General features: G+C 34.8%; 1 protein-coding gene across 4 annotated transcripts in view; it reads right to left on the bottom strand.

Annotated features, from left to right (window-relative positions):
• The window catches only part of CCT (RNA polymerase II transcription mediator), a 64,945-nt gene extending 47,719 nt beyond the window's left edge, over positions 1 to 17,226 (bottom strand). The window contains exons 1-5 of one of the 4 annotated variants that reach the window (XM_089826362.1): positions 16,876 to 16,996; positions 16,229 to 16,505; positions 14,385 to 15,252; positions 7,819 to 7,878; positions 7,440 to 7,545 (exon numbers count right to left, since the gene is read on the bottom strand). In XM_089826362.1, coding sequence (XP_089682488.1) covers positions 7,440 to 7,545; positions 7,819 to 7,878; positions 14,385 to 14,512 — 294 coding nt within the window. In that variant the 5' untranslated portion in view covers positions 14,513 to 15,252; positions 16,229 to 16,505; positions 16,876 to 16,996. Of the gene's footprint in view, positions 1 to 7,439; positions 7,546 to 7,818; positions 7,879 to 14,384; positions 15,253 to 16,228; positions 16,506 to 16,867 lie in introns of all 4 variants that reach the window. The other 3 variants (XM_089826363.1, XM_089826361.1, XM_089826364.1) reach the window with 3 other exon arrangements.
• Between the last annotated feature and the right edge of the window lie 3,566 nt (positions 17,227 to 20,792).

Here is a 20,792-nt window from a genome sequence, read left to right as displayed (position 1 = left end):
ACCTCCAGAATTTATTACTTGTGATAGAGGCTAATATAATGAACTTTCATAAACATCGTTAAGATTCTTCTAAATGCACACCTTTCATCGTTCCAGAATTATATTTATAATTTCTCATTAGGGCAGATTCAGTTAGAAACGGTTTGCCAGACCAATTATATTAACATTAATAACTATGCTTAAGCTTCTAGTAGTTTTAATCCAAAGGACATGATGATTAACATATTGTTTCATAAATGGTGAGTCATCTTCATTTTTAATGTGTATTAAGGATTTGTCTCTTATTGAAACCTGCCCGTCTGTACACCCGATAATAAAAAACATCGTTCAAAAGCATCAAATAAACTTTTGTCTTCTTTGTTAGTAAATATAGTTTATTAAATCCCAAATAGTGTGAGTGCGACGGGCTTTATATATAAGACAAGTTTGTGATTTTCCAGAATCTCAGATGCTTCATACATATTTGTTGTCACTGAACCTTTCTATTCACCGCTGAGGTTGGGATATATATATTTTGGACTATTATTGAATACTTGGCACTTTATCATTATGAATCTTGAATCACTTGTATTTACTCAAAAATGCAATCGCTGCAGTTTCCTTTGAATGAGACAAAATAGGAATAAGACAAATTTTGTCTTTTATGACCAAGTTTTGTCTTTACTATCCCAGCTTATTTTTAACATAATCAATACTTTGTAAAAGTGTCTTGATAAGATGGATTGTTGTTTATCATTATATTAATCATTTTCCTTCATCACAGTTCTCTGTTCCAATGTCTTTTAAGTTTACATATACAGTCCTCCGTTCATATCAAAGGTCAGTAACTGAACAAATTTTACTATGAAAGACCCATATCTGAGTGACCTGATAACATACTCCGTTTTCCTTATTATGTCTTCTTATCAAATAAATCCAATTTGGACTTGCTGTGGTTATTAGAGTCGTGATAAGATTCTACAGCTGATCCTCCGTTTTCCTTATTATGTCTACTTATCAAATAAATCCAATTTGGACTTGCTGTGGTTATTAGAGTCGTGATAAGATTCTACAGCTGATCCTCCGTTTTCCTTATTATGTCTTCTTATCAAATAAATCCAATTTGGACTTGCTGTGGTTATTAGAGTCGTGATAAGATTCTACAGCTGATCCTTACAAGTACCGCTTCTATTACTCATGAGGAATATCAGATACGCCACGCTGCTCTCCATCTCCTACAACTGCATCAATAAGATTTAGCTCCATTCTTTCAAGCTATCATGCTTCTTTTGTCCAATTGTTTACTTACATTTACAGTTTGGCTCTGATACCATGTTGAAGTAACTAGGATCGTTTCTGCAAATGCATTTTCATTGCCATTGTAATTGATGATTTTCTAATGCAGATTTAGATCTTATATAAATATGAGAGGATGAGACATGTCCCTTCAAGAGACATGAAGAGACATGTCTCTATAGTTAATCACCATTTAGTTTATAAATAACTATATGTATAACTCATCTTTAACATATATATAATATTAATATATTAACCATATATGTAACATAATATTATATTATTATATAATAATATATAATGCATAATATATAATACATATTATATTACATATATATATAATGTATAATATATTATATTACATATTACATATATAATATATATTATATATATAAGATACTTCTCTTAAGAACAATTTATCATCAATGAGGTACCTTAAATAAAATCAATCCAACAAAGGCTACAACAAAGTCATGTTCCGTAGCTTATGTAAGTCATAGACATACACACACATACATATATATTTTCTTATTAGTAATATGAGACATAAAACAATGTTCATATAAATCATGAATACAAATACTCAATGTAATGAGTATATCACTTCGACTAATACTATACTTTAAGACTTCCTTCTAACACAACAATTGTGTTTTTGTGACTTTGTCTTGTAAGCCTTTGATTGTGCAAACTATGAAGATTTTAGCTCACTTACTTTGTGTCAAGTGCTATGAAAATGTGCTTTTCAGCAACTTTCTTTATAGCAAGCATGTAAGGAAACTCAGGTGCGGAAATAGCTTCCTACACTAATCCTTTAAGGAAAGTATTGTGCAAATTCTATTTAAATCCTTACAATTTCACATTCGATATTATGTAAACAACAATATTGCAGTCAACCATGAATACAGAAAACAGATAGAGAAAGAAAACACAAACACAAAGATATGCTGGTGGGGAAAAACCTTTTGGCAAAACAACCCCACCCCTCCTGCACAACATATTATTTTCAACACAAAGGTTACAACACACTTGCAATGCAAGTTCTTTCAGTACACAGAAGACAAATCTGGTCGCAACAAAACACTACCAACAATACTCGAGTGTACAGTACTCAATGATCAATTGCCACATGTCTTCACATCTTCACCCATCATCATATCTTCCAAAGATAGCTCTTACACGTCATAGAAATCCATCATAACCGTTTCAGTCATGATCTCCTTACACACAATTCAAGATGCCGACACATGCAAGTGGAGTGACACATCAACATGCCAACTAGACATGTACACTCACACTTAATTACATTATTTACAAAAAATGCATTTACAAAACAAATAATAAGAATAGGAATTATCCAAGGTTGAGACACCTTATTCCTAACAAAGCAGTCCCTGACCACCATAACCTGTTTAACATTTTGACACTGCATTTTGTGGTACTGTGTGAAGAGAAGCTTGCCAATTTAGGGGTTGTCTGGACATGTTCATCTATTACTAAGATTTCATCCATAAACTAGAGGCCTGAGCATCTGATTTGGTTGCAACTTGCAATGGAATGGATTCTCAATGGAATCCTCTCCTATGATGATCTTGATCTACCGGGTGATAATTTAAATGACAAAATACCTTCCAGCTCTTCCACAAAGAGTCAACAGTTGCAAAGTGAGTTGTATCCTGTGTTAAAAATAATGAAGATATCGCTTTGTGTTTGGAAAACCAACAAAAGGCGAAGTGTGCTTGGAAGTTCATAGCACCTACCACCTTCCTGCCATAGTGAAGAGTGGGGTTTCTCAAGCTCTTTGCATACCACCATAAAGCCAGGTAGGTCTCCAGGGATGATGATCCAGATCTCTCGGGCTGTATTGGCCTGTAGGGGAACCACTGCGTAGGTGACAAGCAGTAATTTTGAGGTTATGTTGCTTCTCTTTGCCACTAGGTAAGTAGCTTGTTGCTACATCTGACTGTTATGGTGTTTACTAATTTATCAAATCATTTATGTATACAGATTTCTTTTCTAGGAGAGGACACCCTATAGGACCCTTGATTAACCTACAAAAAAATGATCGCATGACCAGAAAAAGGTGAGTAAAATAGTCTAACTATGTTAAGGCATCCTAAAGAGAATCCAGAGCCCTCGGGTGCAGGTTTTATTATTTGTGACTGTAATGGGAACAGTTCAGCTTTAGGAGGAAAGAGATTAGATGATGGCACCAATAATGTTGCAGAGGCAGAAGCACCATTAGCAGCAATTAAGGTGACAGACCCTTTAGGAGTAAAGAAACTACACTTGGAAGGTGACACACATATTATCATTCAACCAATCATGAAAGGGGCTATGGAGGTTTGACATTTGCAAAAGTTTATTAATTTAATAAATGATATACTAAAAGAAGTGATTGAATTTAGAGTTACTTGTGCGAAATGGGAAGATAACAGAGAAGCAGATTGCTTGTCCAATTGGGTATTATCCTTTGAAAATAAAGGTGACATAAAAGTTGAAGACTTCAGATTGTGTAATTTGAATCAAGACTGTTGCACTACATGGAATTTGTAATGTGCCAAGAGATGTTGTGTGATTTGGTGGCACTGTATTGGGGAGGTGGAGTTATTTCGGTGAGGTAGTCGATGAGACATGAATCCCACAGCAGGACGGTGCATTAACAGCGGGGGAAGTCTGAAATCTTCGCTTTTAAACTTGGCATTTTATGATCATTTCTGCAGGTGTTAAAGTTTTTTGAAAAGAGTGCTCTAACATTTCATGATCATTCTCACTTCACCCAAGCAACAAAATCCATTTTCTGGCCAGATAACCCAGAAAAGGCTGGACAAAATGTTTGTGTTTGAAGATGAAAAGTTGTCGGATAGTGTAATAATAATTCTGGGGGAGATGTTTAATGAGGTGGAAAACCATCGTAGAACAAACACAGATGTGTTTTCTCTTATCATGGTGTGAGGTTCACAGTTTGGGAGTTGAACAAGATAGTCAGAATGGTGATGGTGTCCATTGTCCCACAGGAATTTCTTGGCAGTATGGCGGACATCCTTGAACGGGTAATCCTGGGGCTTGGAATTGATTTGTCTGACCGACAAGGTGGCTTGGAAAAAATTAAGTACGCCCCGTTTCTGTGGAGGTTTGATGAAAAGCGACCAAGGCAGAGGTTCAAGGAAGCATGCTGTGAGTGGGAAGCTGGTTGTGATTATTTGAAAGCTAGATGAAGAAATCAAAGAAATGAAGTGTGCTGCTGAGTAGACCGAGGAAGATAAGGAGAGATTGAAAGAAGGCTCCGTGCTTGCAGAGGTGAAGTGGACAAGAGCAATGTGGCATCTACAAGCTGAGGAGGCTCCGGAATTTGAGGGTTACAATGCAAATCATTCAATCCCGGGTGATGGCCATCTGCATTTTGATTTCTTCTTTGTTAAAAATGGGCTCTGGTTTAATTTTGTAACTGTGTAAACATTTATGGGAGTATGGCATGGCTGAATGCCATGTTTCTTTTTAAGGTAAATTGTAACTAGAACTGTAAATGCTGAGGATGGGATAGTTGAAGATAGGGTAGGTAGCAGCTTTTCACGTGGACTGGCGCTTTTATGTGAAAAATGGTGAAGTAGGGTAAGTTTTGGGTTGATGTTTTAGTAAGCTGCAATGTACTCGTGATTAAATTATTAATACAACTAATACTTGTTACCAAGAAAAAGAAAGGTTGCCATAATTTTGGAGTATAGATTTGAAGGACGGAATATATATAAAGCTTGTGCTATAATATGTCTAGTATACACAATAAAAAATTGATTCTCTGGTTTATATTGGCTACTGTTATACTGGTAAACATTTGGTGAGTATCAATAGTATAATCTTCTATCCTCTCAAATATTAGTGATCCGGTTAAGCCTTTCCCATCATGCAAATTGCAGTTTGCAGCTTCACATGTTGCAAATATACACTACCACATAGGATGAAGGAAATAAGAAAGGATAAAGCAGCTTAAACAATTTTGCTACATGTCACTACACCAGGTATTATTATGTTTATTATTTATAGATAGATCTACAACTATATCCATATTCTGTAAGCTTAGTCACCGCATTTGCCCGATTTCTGCCATGAGGTTCAAAATTTGGTGAGCTTCAAAACATTAAAAAAGGCTTAATTCACCTAAACCTTAAGCAGATTAAGGGCATATCTTTTTAATAAAACAACATTTTTACCTGGGTTTCTTTCAAGAGGCACAATGCTTTCAAATACAATCCTGCATGATTTTTCTGTGGTAAAATCAGACAGATCGATGGTAGTAATACTGGTCGATCTAAATCATGTCACAGAAGGGTAACATGGCTATGACATTTTGATACTAAGGTTTTGACTTTTACTTTGCTATTTTTTATGTAAAACTTGTATCTTCATATTTCATACTTTTAGTTTAAACCATGTCCATTTGTTAATCCAATTTGATTTTTATTATTATATTAAAAATTTATAATTTACAATATTTAAATTACATTTTCAATAATAAAATGTTTACTATTTATATACTAATATAAATAAATCAAATTTTTAAATATATTATATTGTAATTTTTTTAAATTATTATAATGTATTGGAATTTAATATTATATTATTTTTACGATGACGAATTTGATCACAAATGTTTTTCCGAACATTTTTCGCCATCAAAATTTATCCAAATTTTATTGTCACCGAACACAACCTCTACCTCGCACTCAAACCTTGTGACTGCTCTGTAAAGTTTACAAAGACTAATTATTTAAGAAATTATAATGCTCTGGATGCAGTTGCAACAACTTAAAGGACTAAGAATTAGAAATCAGTTAATATTTCTACACAAGGCATTGCTGTTTCTCAGGCATGAAAAGAAAAATACTCTACAACAATAACAAATTTTTATTTCAACATTCTCTTATCTTGGGGTCTTCTGACATTGAAATGAAAAATCATGTCATAAGATAATTAAAAGGCCTTTAAAGATATATGAATTGCAAGTTTGAAACTAACTAGCTTGCATATAGAGAAGGAATTAACTATCCTCAAACTAGTATAGATATCTTAAATACTCTATTTTTAAAATGGTTCAGATATCAATTTGGAGCATTTCATTTCTTCAAAGCTATTCTGTTTTGATTATGAAATAGTAGAGTGATTTTTTAAAAATTTATTTTATAATTTTTCTGTATTCTTTGCTAAATATTTAATTTTAAAATAAAATAAAGTATTTACTATTTATACATCTACCTTAAAACAATAGTTTAGGGTTGATTCTGCTATGCAACAGCAGTCGCAAAATAGCATTAATACTGCAATCAAGGTTCAAATCTCACTACCAAGGTGATAACACCTCGGCATGTTCTTGGGGATGGTGCCCACCCATTGTGACCCCACAGGTACAAGCTCCGGTCAAAAGCAGTAACCAAACGAAAAACCAAATATATAGCTTAATTTTTTCTTCTACATTAAATATGGAGGAAGCAGCATTAATATTACTATAGACTTGATTATAATGGTAATTCTTCTCCTTTCCAAATGTGTAGCAAGAAAATCAAAGTAAAAGTAGATAGTTGGAAAATCAAATATTTTTGTATATAAGTAAAAAGCAAGGTGTGCAATTTGTTGGAGTCCTCTTGATGGGTGCATATATTTCTTTAAATATGCTCATTATTTTAGGAATATAATATCTATTACTGAATATTTATATTTTGACATATAAATGATTCTCAATTTAAGGCAAAAGGTAAGCGCTTTTGTTAACACTAACACACTCCACCCCTTGCTGCCATTGTAGAATGCCTCTCATCATTAACAAGATGTGTACTTAATGTACTCAAGGCATGCAACACTTACCAGTTCTGTCTCATACCACGAATAGTCCAACTCAAAGACATCAAGATACTGGTTTTCAAACGAAAATCATATTAATAAAACAAAATGCATCAATATGCACAAAAGACATTTTCACAAGCTAAACAACTGGTGGCTTACAATGTTACAAGAGAAATACCAATCTCAACTACAAAATTCATGATCCCACAATTTTAAGAGCGTGAAATATGGACTTGCACAAAAAATTAAACACGCCAAATAAGTAGATTTAGCACTTCCGTAGCCTAATCAGTGCCAAAAATAAAATCAAAGCACCTCCAGAAACACACCTCAATACCATCAACTGCCTCCTTGTAGCCAGTTTGGACAGCTTCACGCGTTAATGTCTCTTCAGGACAGGTTGATGATGGAGGATAAAACTCAGGTGGTCCAAGCCTTAAAAAACACAAACCGTTTTAAAACCACAGAATTTGACATACACAAAATACATATTGAGGACTACAGAAATCAAAAATATTGTTCTACCTAAATGATACTTAGAACTGGCCTTAGCAATACCTGAACTGTTCAAGGAATTAACACTAAAGCAATAAACCTTTCAATAACAAGTAGGATTTGCATTATCGTTAAGAGAAGACCTATTAACTTAAGAAACAACATGAAAGCATGCCCACACAAGCGGCAAAATGCAAAAATAGAGAATCTTACCGTGAATTCAGGTATTCCTTATCACACTTTGGCTTGTAGGGTTGCAACTGCACAGGACGTCTGAAAACAAACAAGAAAAATTATAATACATTAAATAAGTACAACTCAAAGTAATATTATTTCATATATAAAAAAATGTCAGGAAATGATAACAAAGTTAATTAAAAGGGTGTGTATTAGTAGAAAAATAAGAAAAGATTCAAATAGTTGATTGGCAAGAAACATAAAAAGGATGCTTAATTCATTTACTCTATTCACTAGAAGTAGAGAACTTCAAAAAATTGTAATCTCTCTCAAAGACTAATCACATCTGAGTAGAAGATGACATGGGCTTTGGAAAGCCCACTAAACTTGCGAATTTTCCCTTGTTTAAAGTTATTCAATTGCTTATAACTAGTCAAAACAAGATATTGATTGTGATCATTGAAAAGAAAGACTAAAACCTGGAAATTCAGAGTCAATTACTCAAACATGTGCATGCTTCTATTAAGAACATGCATAATCACAACAGTACTACCACCAATAAGCATTTCAAGCAACCTTGCTTATTCTTCTATATTAAGATTGAAATCACACTTTACAAATCCTCTAGGACTCACTGTTAGGTAATAACTCTGTCTTGTTACAAACAAGGATGTTTCAACAATATTTTCTGAACTTCATGCTTTATTCCTCATTTATTCATTAAGAATTCCCCCTTTTATTAATGATGCAGTCAACAACTTCTTCTTGTAAAGGCGTCACAATGTGTGGACAGCCCGCAGATCCTTGTGGTCTTCTACATTTATAGGTCCACTACTTGTGACCTTCAATTATACATAGGTCTGTACTAATATGTACGTGTAACTCGCAAAACCCTTTTACCAAAATTCTGCTTGTCTGGGAAGCTTCAGAGATACAACAACAAGTGCTTATCATCCTAAGCTCCAAACACCACATTCTCGTATTCAAATTGTCCGTCATCTCATATAAAATTCGACATGCAACTTCCAGAAGTCGCTTCTCCATTACCCCCTGCAGACAGCCCATTCACAGCAATTTGTCCACTTTATCATCTGGCATCCACATAGCTTCTACGTGGTTTGAAAACCAGCTGTTCCCACAAATGCTTAGCCATTAAAGCAAGACCCATCGCTGCAATTGTCTAAGTCAAAATATTGGCATTTGCACTCTTGTCTGTACCATTAATATAGGATAGACAGATCAATGAGTTGATTTCTACAGTAGTTGGTCATATACTCCAATCAATTTGCTTGCCGCAAACTTTGTATAAACATTTTTCCCTTTCAAATATAGTACTTTACCTGCGCGCACTTATTGCCAGTCTTAACCATGTGACAATAACAACGTGAAAGAATGAAGATTGACTTCAAAGAATGCATAAAAACATGCAGAAATCCGATAACACACGTGACCTGTTGCGAAACAAATGCCAGTAGTGAGGCTGTGCCTCCTCTGCACTATCACTAACAACATAAGGTTACAAATCCACATGACTGCCACAAACTTCCTATCTTCCTATTCCACACAGTGAATACACCGTGCTCTTCTACCACAGCTACTCCTATTATCTGCAACTCTGAACTCAAAACTCTAGGTTTTGGCTATACTCATATTTGAGTTTTTTTTTCTATTTTTGGCACTGGTTTTGTGATGACCAAATCTATTATGTACTCACACAGACATGTTTGGAACAACACAAACCTATCTCAGAGAAATGTTCTAAAAACAGAATATGCAGGAGTTTTCTTTAGCCTCCATATTTCTTTCTCAGATCCTTCTTAGTCTTTCGGCACTTAATAGAGACAACCATACAATTTCGCCTTCGTAAGTAACGATTATCATAACTGTTTAAAAGATCTTTCCCTGCCATGATAATCAAAAAACTTACTTTGCAATCATACAAGATTAGAGATACAAAAATGATAATCCGAAACACTTACAGCTGAATTCATTTTAGATCACTTGCTGCCTACACTTCTCCTGAATATCTCACCCTCGAAAGGCTTTCACTCTGGATAATTTAATAAAGGATGGGTTCCACGTACTTTAATGTGTAAGACAACCTTTCACCTTTAAAACCACATTTCCCTACCATTTTTGCCTTTCTGTAGCACAATTGTTACATCTATACACGTATTTAATACAGCTTCTGTTTATTGCCTATATCCATATTCGCTTAAAAACAAATTATTAAAATTTATCACTTAAATGGAAGACAAATGTACTCAAGTTTTATTTTTTGTTAGAAAGTCCAATTCAATCATCGAACTCTTATTCAATAGTTGATATATTGATTATAGTCCGACAAGTTTTCAAACAAGTTGTACAACGGATTGCCTGAGGTAACAACAAACTAGTCTACCTCCATCTTTTTTCCCACCAGAGTCTGTCTTTATTTTATAACAAAAGCTTTCACAATTAGATACCTTACAAATTACAGTCTTCATTTGATAATGTGACAGACAATTATCTAACTACAACTCATCATCCCAAATGGTCATGCCACATCAAAACCCTCTCTACTTGCTACTTAAAAACATTTTTCTCTACTGCCATGTCAACAAAATCAATCCTATTCTTGCAAATGTGAATTTCTACCCATTACCATCAAAATATCTCTTTGGTTCAAACTAATTCTGATAGTCTGCTGTGAAATTCTCAACCAAAATCAGCATAGCATCAAGCCTCCCTTGCTTGATCTCTTCTTGACTAGAGGGAGAGGGAAACCTGCACTCGAAATCCAATGTAAACTGCTTTCTTCAATGTTTGATCTTTCCCACCAAGAGCAAACACCATTAAAAAAACATCACTAATACAAATATGATAAGGGAAGCAACATCATCAATCAACAAAATATCAGAGTTTCTTTGATTTCATATATTCCTCTTGGATAGCCCCTGTTTCAATAAAATTCCTATCCTCACTCTGTAAAGTTTTATTCACTCACAAGCCTCCACTCTTCCCATTCTTACGATAATCATTTTGATTTATTTTGACACCAATCTCTTGCAATCAATTCTAACTTGACACATATCATCAACTTCCTGTCTCAAATAACCTGACTCCTAATTTCAATTCTACCAAACACCTATAACATTTGAAATCTCACTTTTATTATACACCTGTCACATAGATATTCTAACAGACTTTCTTCAATCATTTTGAAAAAATATTGTTCAACAGATGCCATAATTAGCAAAAAGGTGCAAAACCAGGCTAGGGAATGCTGAGTAGCAGAGCCAATGTGACACACAAACATGAAAAGCTATATACTATGTCACAAGGTTTGCCGAATTTTCGGCTCCAAGTTCGAAATTCAGCAAACCTAAAAAATAAATAAAAAATTCATATAAATTCGGCTCAAATTCGTCTTAGATTGCAGGTCATTATTTCTACTGTAGCTCGCAGGTCATCATTTCTACTGTAGATCGCAGGTCGTGGGATACAAATCATTTGTGCAGGTCGCAAGTCGTGGGATACAAATTGTTTGTGCAGGTCGTGGGATACAAACCTCAGCTTTCCGCCTGCCCTGCAATGAACAACGATGGAGAATCAAGGCTTTTCATCACCCTGCAAAATTGTTCCTTCGTGAAACTTGTCTTATTCCGTTCCTCCATCGACAATGGCGTCTGCACATATGCATTCGCATCCATTCCTCTTCGTTCGCAGTTTGAGCACGAATATTATTTTCTAACATTAGGAGATTATTTAATTTTAGGTTTGGGGTAATAGTTTTAAATTTTTATTATAGTATGTTTAATGTTTGGAGATTATTTAACTTTAGATTTAGTTAATAGTTATAATTTTTTTTTATTGAATGTTTTTTAATCTTATTAATTTATTATCATTATTAATTTTATATTATTTATTAAATATTAAAACATGTTAATATTTTCTATATTATATAATCATAAATATCATATATTTATAACTACACATGTCAATACTTATATTTTTATATTATTTTATCAATTATTAAAATATTATATAATAAAAATAGCATATACTTATTTTTTTTTAGATTACATTAGGCGAATTTAATTTCGAATATTTTTGGATTTTTTGGACTTGTCGAACTTAATCCAAATTTCATAGTCGTGGAACTCGAACTCGAACTCGAACCTTGTGACTTAGGCTATATATACACACATAGGCGCACATACGTTCATTCATATACATTTGCTCTCCTTGAGATCAATTGATAGATTAAGAACTCCATCCATTCATATTCAGAACTTGTATTTCTATAACATATACACATGATTATGGTGTATTTTGTGCCTTCACAAAATCTGAAATAATTCTCCACTTGTTATGACTGTATACAACCAAGAAATAATTGGGAAAGCTCACCATGATATAACCCTACTACAAAATCTGATTTGGAATAAATGACAGAAGGTAATAATTGCCTTGATACGACCTCTGAAAGGGGACAAATGGGGCACATTCCAAATTATGTTCCTAAAACAATCTTAGCCATTATCAGCCAACTTCTCGAAACACTCTCTAACAGGATGAAGTTGTACTAATAAATCTAATAAAAAGCCATACAAAATCCCTGTAAGACTGTTGCAATAACTGACCTATGATACATTGTGAGCCTCACTAACAGGAGATATGTTTGCAGCTAGCCATTTCCAATGCTACAAGATACAGCTAGACAGCTCTAATGAAAGGACCAAATTGCCTTTTACATATAATTCCGATGAAATGGCAAGTGGAAAGTGCAGCAGGATAATATGTGGCAAAAATTTGAATTCTATGAAAGAGTTATGTGCTGTATATGGATAAGACAAATGGGATTACGAATAACTCAGATCTTCTAGTTTGTAATCTGGCTTGTTATATTATTGCCCTTGATAAAAGAATAATTCTCTGGAAAACTAGTGCATAATAGATCCGCAGGAATATGACTGTAAATTTGCAGTGTTCCATTACAACAAATCTCCAAGGGTCTAGCTGATGTTACCAACATGCTAGGGGGCTTTGTGAAATTAAGGAGGATCCTGTCCCCCTTTTTTGCAGTCTTTTGGGGGACTATGCATCCCCTGGCCATTTCTAAGAGTTCAAAGCATGCCATACATCATACACATAAAAAAAATGAAAATATACATTATATTCTAATAAAAAACAATACACACTAGAAGGGGGGCCCACAAAGCACCCCCAACCCAATAACATTTGAACCTGTGCCCAATCTTGTTTTCCATTCAGCAAGAGATAAGAGAAAGGATACAGAGACAAGCGGAAGAAAAGGAGAAGGAAAATAGTAACTACTCTAAGATTAAACACTGCCAAGATATCAAACAGATGACGACCCAGATTTCTAAGCTTGTTGCTCAAAGCACCCATGTACAATGAATGATACAATACTTCTTGTTTAAGCGTCTCATACTATAAATCATGTTTCATATTATGTCTATGCTTATCGGTCCATCAAATGGATGATGAATTCAAGGAATTGTTATAAAACTTAGTCTTTAGAATTCTGAATCTTATCATTTTTTTATGTTATTTTTCACGCATTTTTTAAATTCCAATATTAACTTTATATATTATTTTAATAGCCATCCCCATTACACTACCACTCTACCCAAAAGTTAAGAGAAACACTGATTATTTGTAAGACTTGTTTCTTTCATCTAGTCCATGTTACCAAGTATGTGAAGCACTACTTATATTAGCTATTATTCCTCCAGCAACTTATTTATTTTGTCTTCTCCTTGTTGACGTGTGTGAACTCATACTCATAGGAACTTGGCAATTGTAGTTGTCAACCTTTAAAGTTAGTATTCTTACTTTATCACTAGTTATATGAACTTAGGAATTTAGTAATCAATATTTGATGTTAATCCTCTTGCAAACCTTGTTTATTCTGTCTAGTCCTTGTTCTCGTGTGTGTGAACCTACACTCATATGAACTTGGAAATTTTAGTTAGCATTCTCTGAATTCTTGGTTTATCAATTTCAAGGCTTTTCGCCATGCATTAGTTGAAGAAGCTTCTTGTACTTAATTCCTTGCTTCCACCACTAAAGAGGCTGGTATAATTATAGCTGTAGGGAAGACATTTGGTTTAACCATTTGTGGCTAATTTCTACATCATTTTGGATGGAAGGCTTTTGTAAATAATAAATGTATACATAGTTGGCACATTTATATGGCTCTAGTGCTAGAAACAATACGTGGATGCCAAGTGTACTCCATATTTAATCTTTTCAAGAAAGCCACCTTAAAGTGAATGTTGATTTTCCACAAGCTCTCCATAAGAAGTTAAAAAATGACAGAATAAGAATGTTTGAGTAAGCAGAGGGTAATCAAAGAGAAATTCAAATTTTATTCCAATATTTTGGACTATAGACCACAGAGCAGTATAAAAATGAACTAGTATTCCTGAATACAACAGCAATTAACAGCCTAAAATGGGTAAAAGTAAAACTAGTATCAAAGACATCCTTGCTGATCAGAAATAAGGCAATTCTGAAATCTTGATTCCTCATGCAACCATGCAAAATCACAATACTGGACTAAATATATGTTGCTGCATAAGAAGAAGATCTACCTAGAACTTAATGGAATGTTTGAAGATGAATATGATAAGTCTGACCGGGATGTATCTCTTGCACCAGCCCCACCAACTGTGCTATTGCCAACCCCACCACCACAGCTGGCAGCAGAATATCTGTGCATCTCTACTTAGTAAAACCAGCATACTGCCTCCCACACTAAGGCCGGCACAAAAATTTCAACTAGTTTTCTAATGCAACTTCCCATGTAAACAATGAGGTGCCTTGCATTGTCACTGTGCAGAACATGGAAGCTTACAAAAGTGAAAGATCATTAACACATCTGCAAAAGAATGCTTTCCTGTGACCTGTCCAATCAGAATACTCAATGTGGGGCATAGATAATGTATATCATCAGATTCAAGCACTCAACCCTTGCTTGTCTTAGTTACAAAGTATCTCCAACAAAGTCTCAGCAGCGATCCTTAGTCCACTGAGGCCACTGTGCCAAAGCAAGAATAAAATTCGCCCTATCTAGGACATAATCCAATCAAAATGTAGCTCATTTTGACCTCCTCCTTAAACAGGCATTTAAGTATATTTTCTTTCACGCTTTGCTGTGCCCCTTTCTTAAAATTGGTGAGTATTTATGTGATAGACTGAGACAAAAATGCCCTTTCAGGGAAATAATCTAACTACCATATCGACAATATAGGGCCTCCTTCGCCTTCAGAAATGTTACTTTTCGTTACCTTCACAGCTTGTATATATTTTTGTAGTCCTGGCTTGAGGTCCTCACTACCATCCTCAGAAACAGATCAAAATCTCGCTCTTTTTATGTTAGCCAAATTCCCATTAATAAAGAGGGAAATTTATTGATTCAAGCTTGATCATCAGACAGTCACCGCCGCAGGCAGGGTGCACCTGTAAAGAACACAGGTGACCAAAAGTTCAGTGTAGTGACCATTATGATTGATAACAGACAAATATGAAAAAATATGACTCTTTACAGAAAGAAGAAATAGTCTCACACAACTACACTAACTACTCAAGTTTCATCCAGAATAAGAGCAAACAAGGACAAAACACAAAAATTATAGTTTTAGATCAGAAATGAGTATGTTTAATTTATTGACATGTCCAGTGTTATAGAACATTGACTTGGTTAGAGAAAGAAACACGAGTACAGAGCTAAACAAGGCAATTTTAGATTATAGTTACCTCATTCCCTTCTGAATTATTCTAACACAATAAGTTATCCAGCTCACGTGGATGGTGGATCAAAGTTACTTTAAGGAGATATACAAAAAATGCTTCAGAAAGTCAATAAATGACCGAAGCTAATGATTTTCCAAAATTGTAAAAGCTGTGCTGTTACAAAACACCAGCATGAAATCGCGGAGCTAGAAAAATGTCACGTTTACTTAAGAGAAAATATGGTAGAACATTTCATGAATTTTTCTATCTAAAAATCAAAATTTAGAGCAAAAAGCAAGCAAGCATTTTTCAATACACTAGTTCAAACTAATACACTAATTTAGGTCAGAAATTTCTGCAAGTAACCATTGTAGTACACCAATGTTGAGCTCCATAAGAACATTTAACTGCTGGATTGAGGAAAGCTGCGAATTTTCGTTTCTCTGATGATGAGTATCACCTTAGAGTGTTGATTTAAAATTATGATGCAGCACATCCAATGGTGCTCCAAAAAATGTCAAACAAATAATTCAAAATCGTCATTTCAACGCACACTTGACTCTATCACTGCCAATACTATCAAACTAAACGTAGCCTCTTTCCTTCCTTCCTCAAAACAGCAGAAAATGTTAACGAGGTTTAAAATAGCCACAAGACCCCTCAGAGCCAAAATTTCAAAGACTTCAAGGAAACGATCCCCGACCTTGTTGTTCTGAAGCACCTGCAGCTAATCCCTTCCACCTGTCCGCAGAATCAGTGACAGAAGGCCTTCTCAAGAAAAATAGCGGACGATTTGCGTAACCCCGAAAAAATTACGTCGCAACACAGCAAATATCGTTCACCGAAACGTAAAATCTGCGCTTTCCACCCTCAAAGTCACAGAACCACCTCCTGTCAAGAAGCCTTGTTGCAACACCCTGCCCTGCACGTAGTACTTTCACCTTTCCGAACCCTTACACCAGCCGACAACTACAATTCACCTGAAGGGAAAAAAAAAGTTTAAACCCTCTGCTGCTGCCAAGCAATTATACTGCGCCGCCCATCAACCCTAAAAACCAGCCAACAGCTAAAATTCACCTCGAAAGTAATTCAAACCCCTCCCTGCCCCAAAAATTTACTACTCTCGAGAGCACCCCGTCTCTGCCTTAATTACACTGCCATATTCCATAAAAACCACCGTTTTCGTACCAGAATACACCACCTCTGCCCCCGTTTTCTTCGCTTTTCAGAATTTCTCGGCCCGTAGAATGAGATGCCTAAGATCAATCTCCTACTAGGGTTTTGGAAACAAAAACAAGAAAAATCTCAAATTGCGCAGCTGGATAGAAGGAGAGAGACGTACTCACTTACCTCAGGCGGAAGCTAACCAACGCGACGTGGGGATCCCAAGGTTCAAGGTTCGAAACCCGAGAAGTGAAGATTCTATTGGATTGATTTGGCGAAAACGCGATAGATTTTATGAGTCTTTGACCTCTGGGTGGAGGGTGCCTACCTTCTCGTGGTACTGTAGTTCATCATGTTGTTTTCTTTTGCTATTTCTCCTGGTTTGACAAAGAGAGATGTGTCTGCAAAGTAAAGGTGGAGAGAGAAACCAATAAAAAACTAACAAAAATTCTCAAACTTCGTCATCCGTAAATGCTATTTTAAATGCTTTTCGGATTTTGATGTTTATGGTTGCACGTCAGGGCACGCTAGCGGCTTAGGTGTTTACCAAATCATGATATTTCAATATATCTCCAGTCTCTCTCTTCCGACTTAATTTAAGCTCGTTGTATCCATTTTAAATCTTTAGCCTAGTTTGGAAATTTGAATTGCTTAGAAGTTTGTGATGCCTCTTTTGTCATTTGACTACTTCATTCTAACTCGGTAATAGTCATGTTGGAAGGAAGTGGAAGAGATATGTTAATTAATATGTTAGAGTGTTCTACATAAATTGACTTATTTTTTGTGTATATAATTTTAAAATATAATATTGACTTTGGATTGATTTATTTTTTGTCTTCATGTTTGTGGTGGTCCTTAGTTTTGGTTAATAATATGATAATTTTACATCAAGCTTGTAATGGAAGCATAATGGTCGTGTTGACATTAATTTATCTAGAGTGTCTTAATAAATTGAATGTCGAGATATTAATTGTTTTATTGGGATCAAGGGATTGGGTGTTCTAGAAGTTTTATCAAAGTCTCTGTAGAAGTCATTCTCTCACAAGCAGCATTTGTTCCCCCTGCACAAAGTTGGCTTCTCCCTCCTTCCCTCATACACAACGTTTACTTAACAATTTTTTGTTCATTTTAATAGATTATAGGGGATGGCCTCCATGTTAGGGCATAAAAATCCTTCATTCATACGAGTAAGAAGCAAGGTCTTTTAAGGTAGTGGCAATGGGAGATTGAAACATAAACAAAAGGGTTTTTTTTTGCTACAAGGGGCCCTTCCCAAGTGGACAATGATAATGGAGTATCAAGTAAGCAATCTAGCACCACATTATCTATTGTTCCTAACACCGAAATGAAAAAGGAATTAAACTAGGGAAATTTAGCATTTAAAATGTAGCTATTTTTCTTTCTTTTTTGCATCCTCTAAGGATGCCTGCTAGAAATTTTATCAACGGCTAGTCTCAAACAGTTTGGATCAAAAAACTAGGGTTTTCTTTTTCCTTCTACCGAGTAATTCAAAATGATTTATTCATTATATTTTTCAAAGACCACCGAGCCAATCTGAGGTGGAAAAAAAAAAGTTGTGGTTCATTGATGGCACCTTTTTAGGGCACACACACACACACACACACACACACACACACACACACACACACACACATATGCGCACACGCACGCATGCACGCGTGCGCGCACACACACACACATATATGTATGTATACATGTATATACATATAAATGTGTGTATATGTTTGTATATACATGTATATATGTATATATGTATGTATATAAATGTGTGTGTGTGTGTGTGTGTTAGTTTTGATTATGGTTATTGGTCTAACCTTGCTAATCCATGTTAAGATTTATATGCATCATGCTTGATGTGTTTGTCAGATGAGGGGAGGCGGATGTAATCACTCTTGTGGAAGATATATACAATGTTGTATTCCTCCTTCCTTACCTATCACTATTTGAATGTGTGTGTGTGTGTGTGTGTGTGTGTGTGTGTGTGTGTGTGTGTGTGTGTGTGTGTGTCATTGCTCAATGATCCAGGTGTGTGCAAGTATTGAGCATTGACTCCACTTGGCTACACAAGTTTAAGCGTGTCTTAAAATCCTCAAACCAGTTGTTGTTGTTCAAAGGTGGTCTAGAGTTCAAACATGAAAAACCCTATGGCTTTGGTTATACAAAAAGTTCAATTTTCTTATTTTATGATATTCTTTTTATGTATATGGTTTTGCATGTGATAATGATTAACATCTCTCTCTCTCTCTCTCTCTCTCTCTCTCTCTCTCTCTCTCTCTCTCTCTCTCTCTCTCTCTCTCTCTCTCTCTCTCTCTCTCTCTCGGGTCTTTCAAGTTTTATGGGGTCCCCTAGGGTACTGATTTTCTTGTGAAGCATACCCAATTATAATATATATGGTGTTCTTTTTATGTATATGGTTTTGCATGTGATAATGATTAACATCTCTCTCTCTCTCTCTCTCTCTCTCTCTCTCTCTCTCTCTCTCTCTCTCTCTCTCTCTCTCTCTCTCTCTCTCTCTCTCTCTCTCTCTCTCTCTCTCTTGTCTTTCAAGTTGTGTGGGGTCCCCTAGGGTACTAATTTTCTTGTGAAGCATACCCAATTATAATATATCTAAATTAGAGTTAGATGGAACTTAGTAATAAAATATAATAAAACATACTTCCTAAAATCATTCCTATCTCTTCTCCTACTTGTCTATATGAGGTGGGGGGGGGGGGGGGGGAGATTGAAACCCGAGACCCCTTGTTTTGGAGGGGCTCAAGTTACCTATGAGGTAAATGATTTCCTTCGAAACCTTGTCCTATTATAATATACTTATAAAGGGAACCCTATAAATATTAATAATTATAACAACATTTGGATGCTACAAGCAGGTGTAGGTAAATTGGTTCTCATCAATTGATGAATGACTTACCTAATTAATTAAATTAATGATTTATTAAATAATCCTCACCCAAACCTGAGAGGGGGGTTGTTGGACCGGAAGCAACTCCCTTAACCTTTGAAACTAACTAGAGCATTATAAATTGGGCAAAACTTTCTAAGCAGATCCAAAGGATTACTCAGAAAGAGAGAGAAAGTGGGATTGTTAAGGAAGGGATTTGAAGAACTTAGGCTTTGATCATAGTCATTTGTCTCGGGAACCACCTCAAGATCCAAGGAGGTCTCTAGAACCTTGGTACGTAATTATGTTTGTAAGATATTGTGTGTATTCCATGTGTGCAAATAATGTACTCTAATATCTTCTCCCTCTATGCAAAGTAAATTGCCAAATTATTGCATTATGTGCACCTAAGCATCTATGTGTTGAATAAGTCAAAATAGTTTCCTCAATTTAAATAAATGTTATACTTATGTTAAACATCAAAGAAAAAGATTTTAAATCAAATAAAGAAAGGAAAAATAGATAGCAAATTTAATTATTATAAATGTCACTTTGTTGGAGAGAGGAACAATGTTTTAGAACATGGTCTGTTGGCAGTGTGAATCTAAAGGTCACTTGTTAAAAAGATATAGTAATAATAATATTCAGATACAGTAGGTGATCACGAGGCTATAACCCCATAGTCCTCCCCTTTAGAAGGAGGCGAGAAGGGGGTTGGGTCCTCCCCCTGACCCCACATTATTTTTATTTTTATTTTTTTAATTATAATATATATTTGTAGATTTCAAAAAACTTTCTTTTTAATATTAAATTATATTTATTTAAAAATGTTTCTTTTTGAATGGGTTTAACTAATGTATGTGAATTTTATTAAAAGAATATTAATATATATTAAAATTTAAGTAATTAAAAGTTCAAGATCTTAATTAAAATAAAATTATGATAACTTCAACATTTTGAGATCGGGTTAAACAGGTTTAGCTTAAAAAAATAAGTTTATTAGATCCAATTATATTAGGTCTAATTAAGATTTAAAATTGAAGTTTACTGAATTGGAATATATATACATACAAAATATAAATTAAGTTGCAATTGAGTTTGAATGGTATTAAGTTGGAGACCTTAATTCAATGGACAATAGGTTGAGTCATTGAATTTGAACTATATTATGTTAACAAAATTTATTAAATATAAGTTTAAT

The sequence above is a fragment of the Cupressus sempervirens genome, chromosome 4 (genome assembly GCF_028749045.1).
Source record: "Cupressus sempervirens isolate cs-2001-9-10 chromosome 4, ASM2874904v1, whole genome shotgun sequence".
NCBI lineage: Eukaryota > Viridiplantae > Streptophyta > Pinopsida > Cupressales > Cupressaceae > Cupressus > Cupressus sempervirens.
This window is presented reverse-complemented; position numbering and strand designations above follow the sequence as displayed.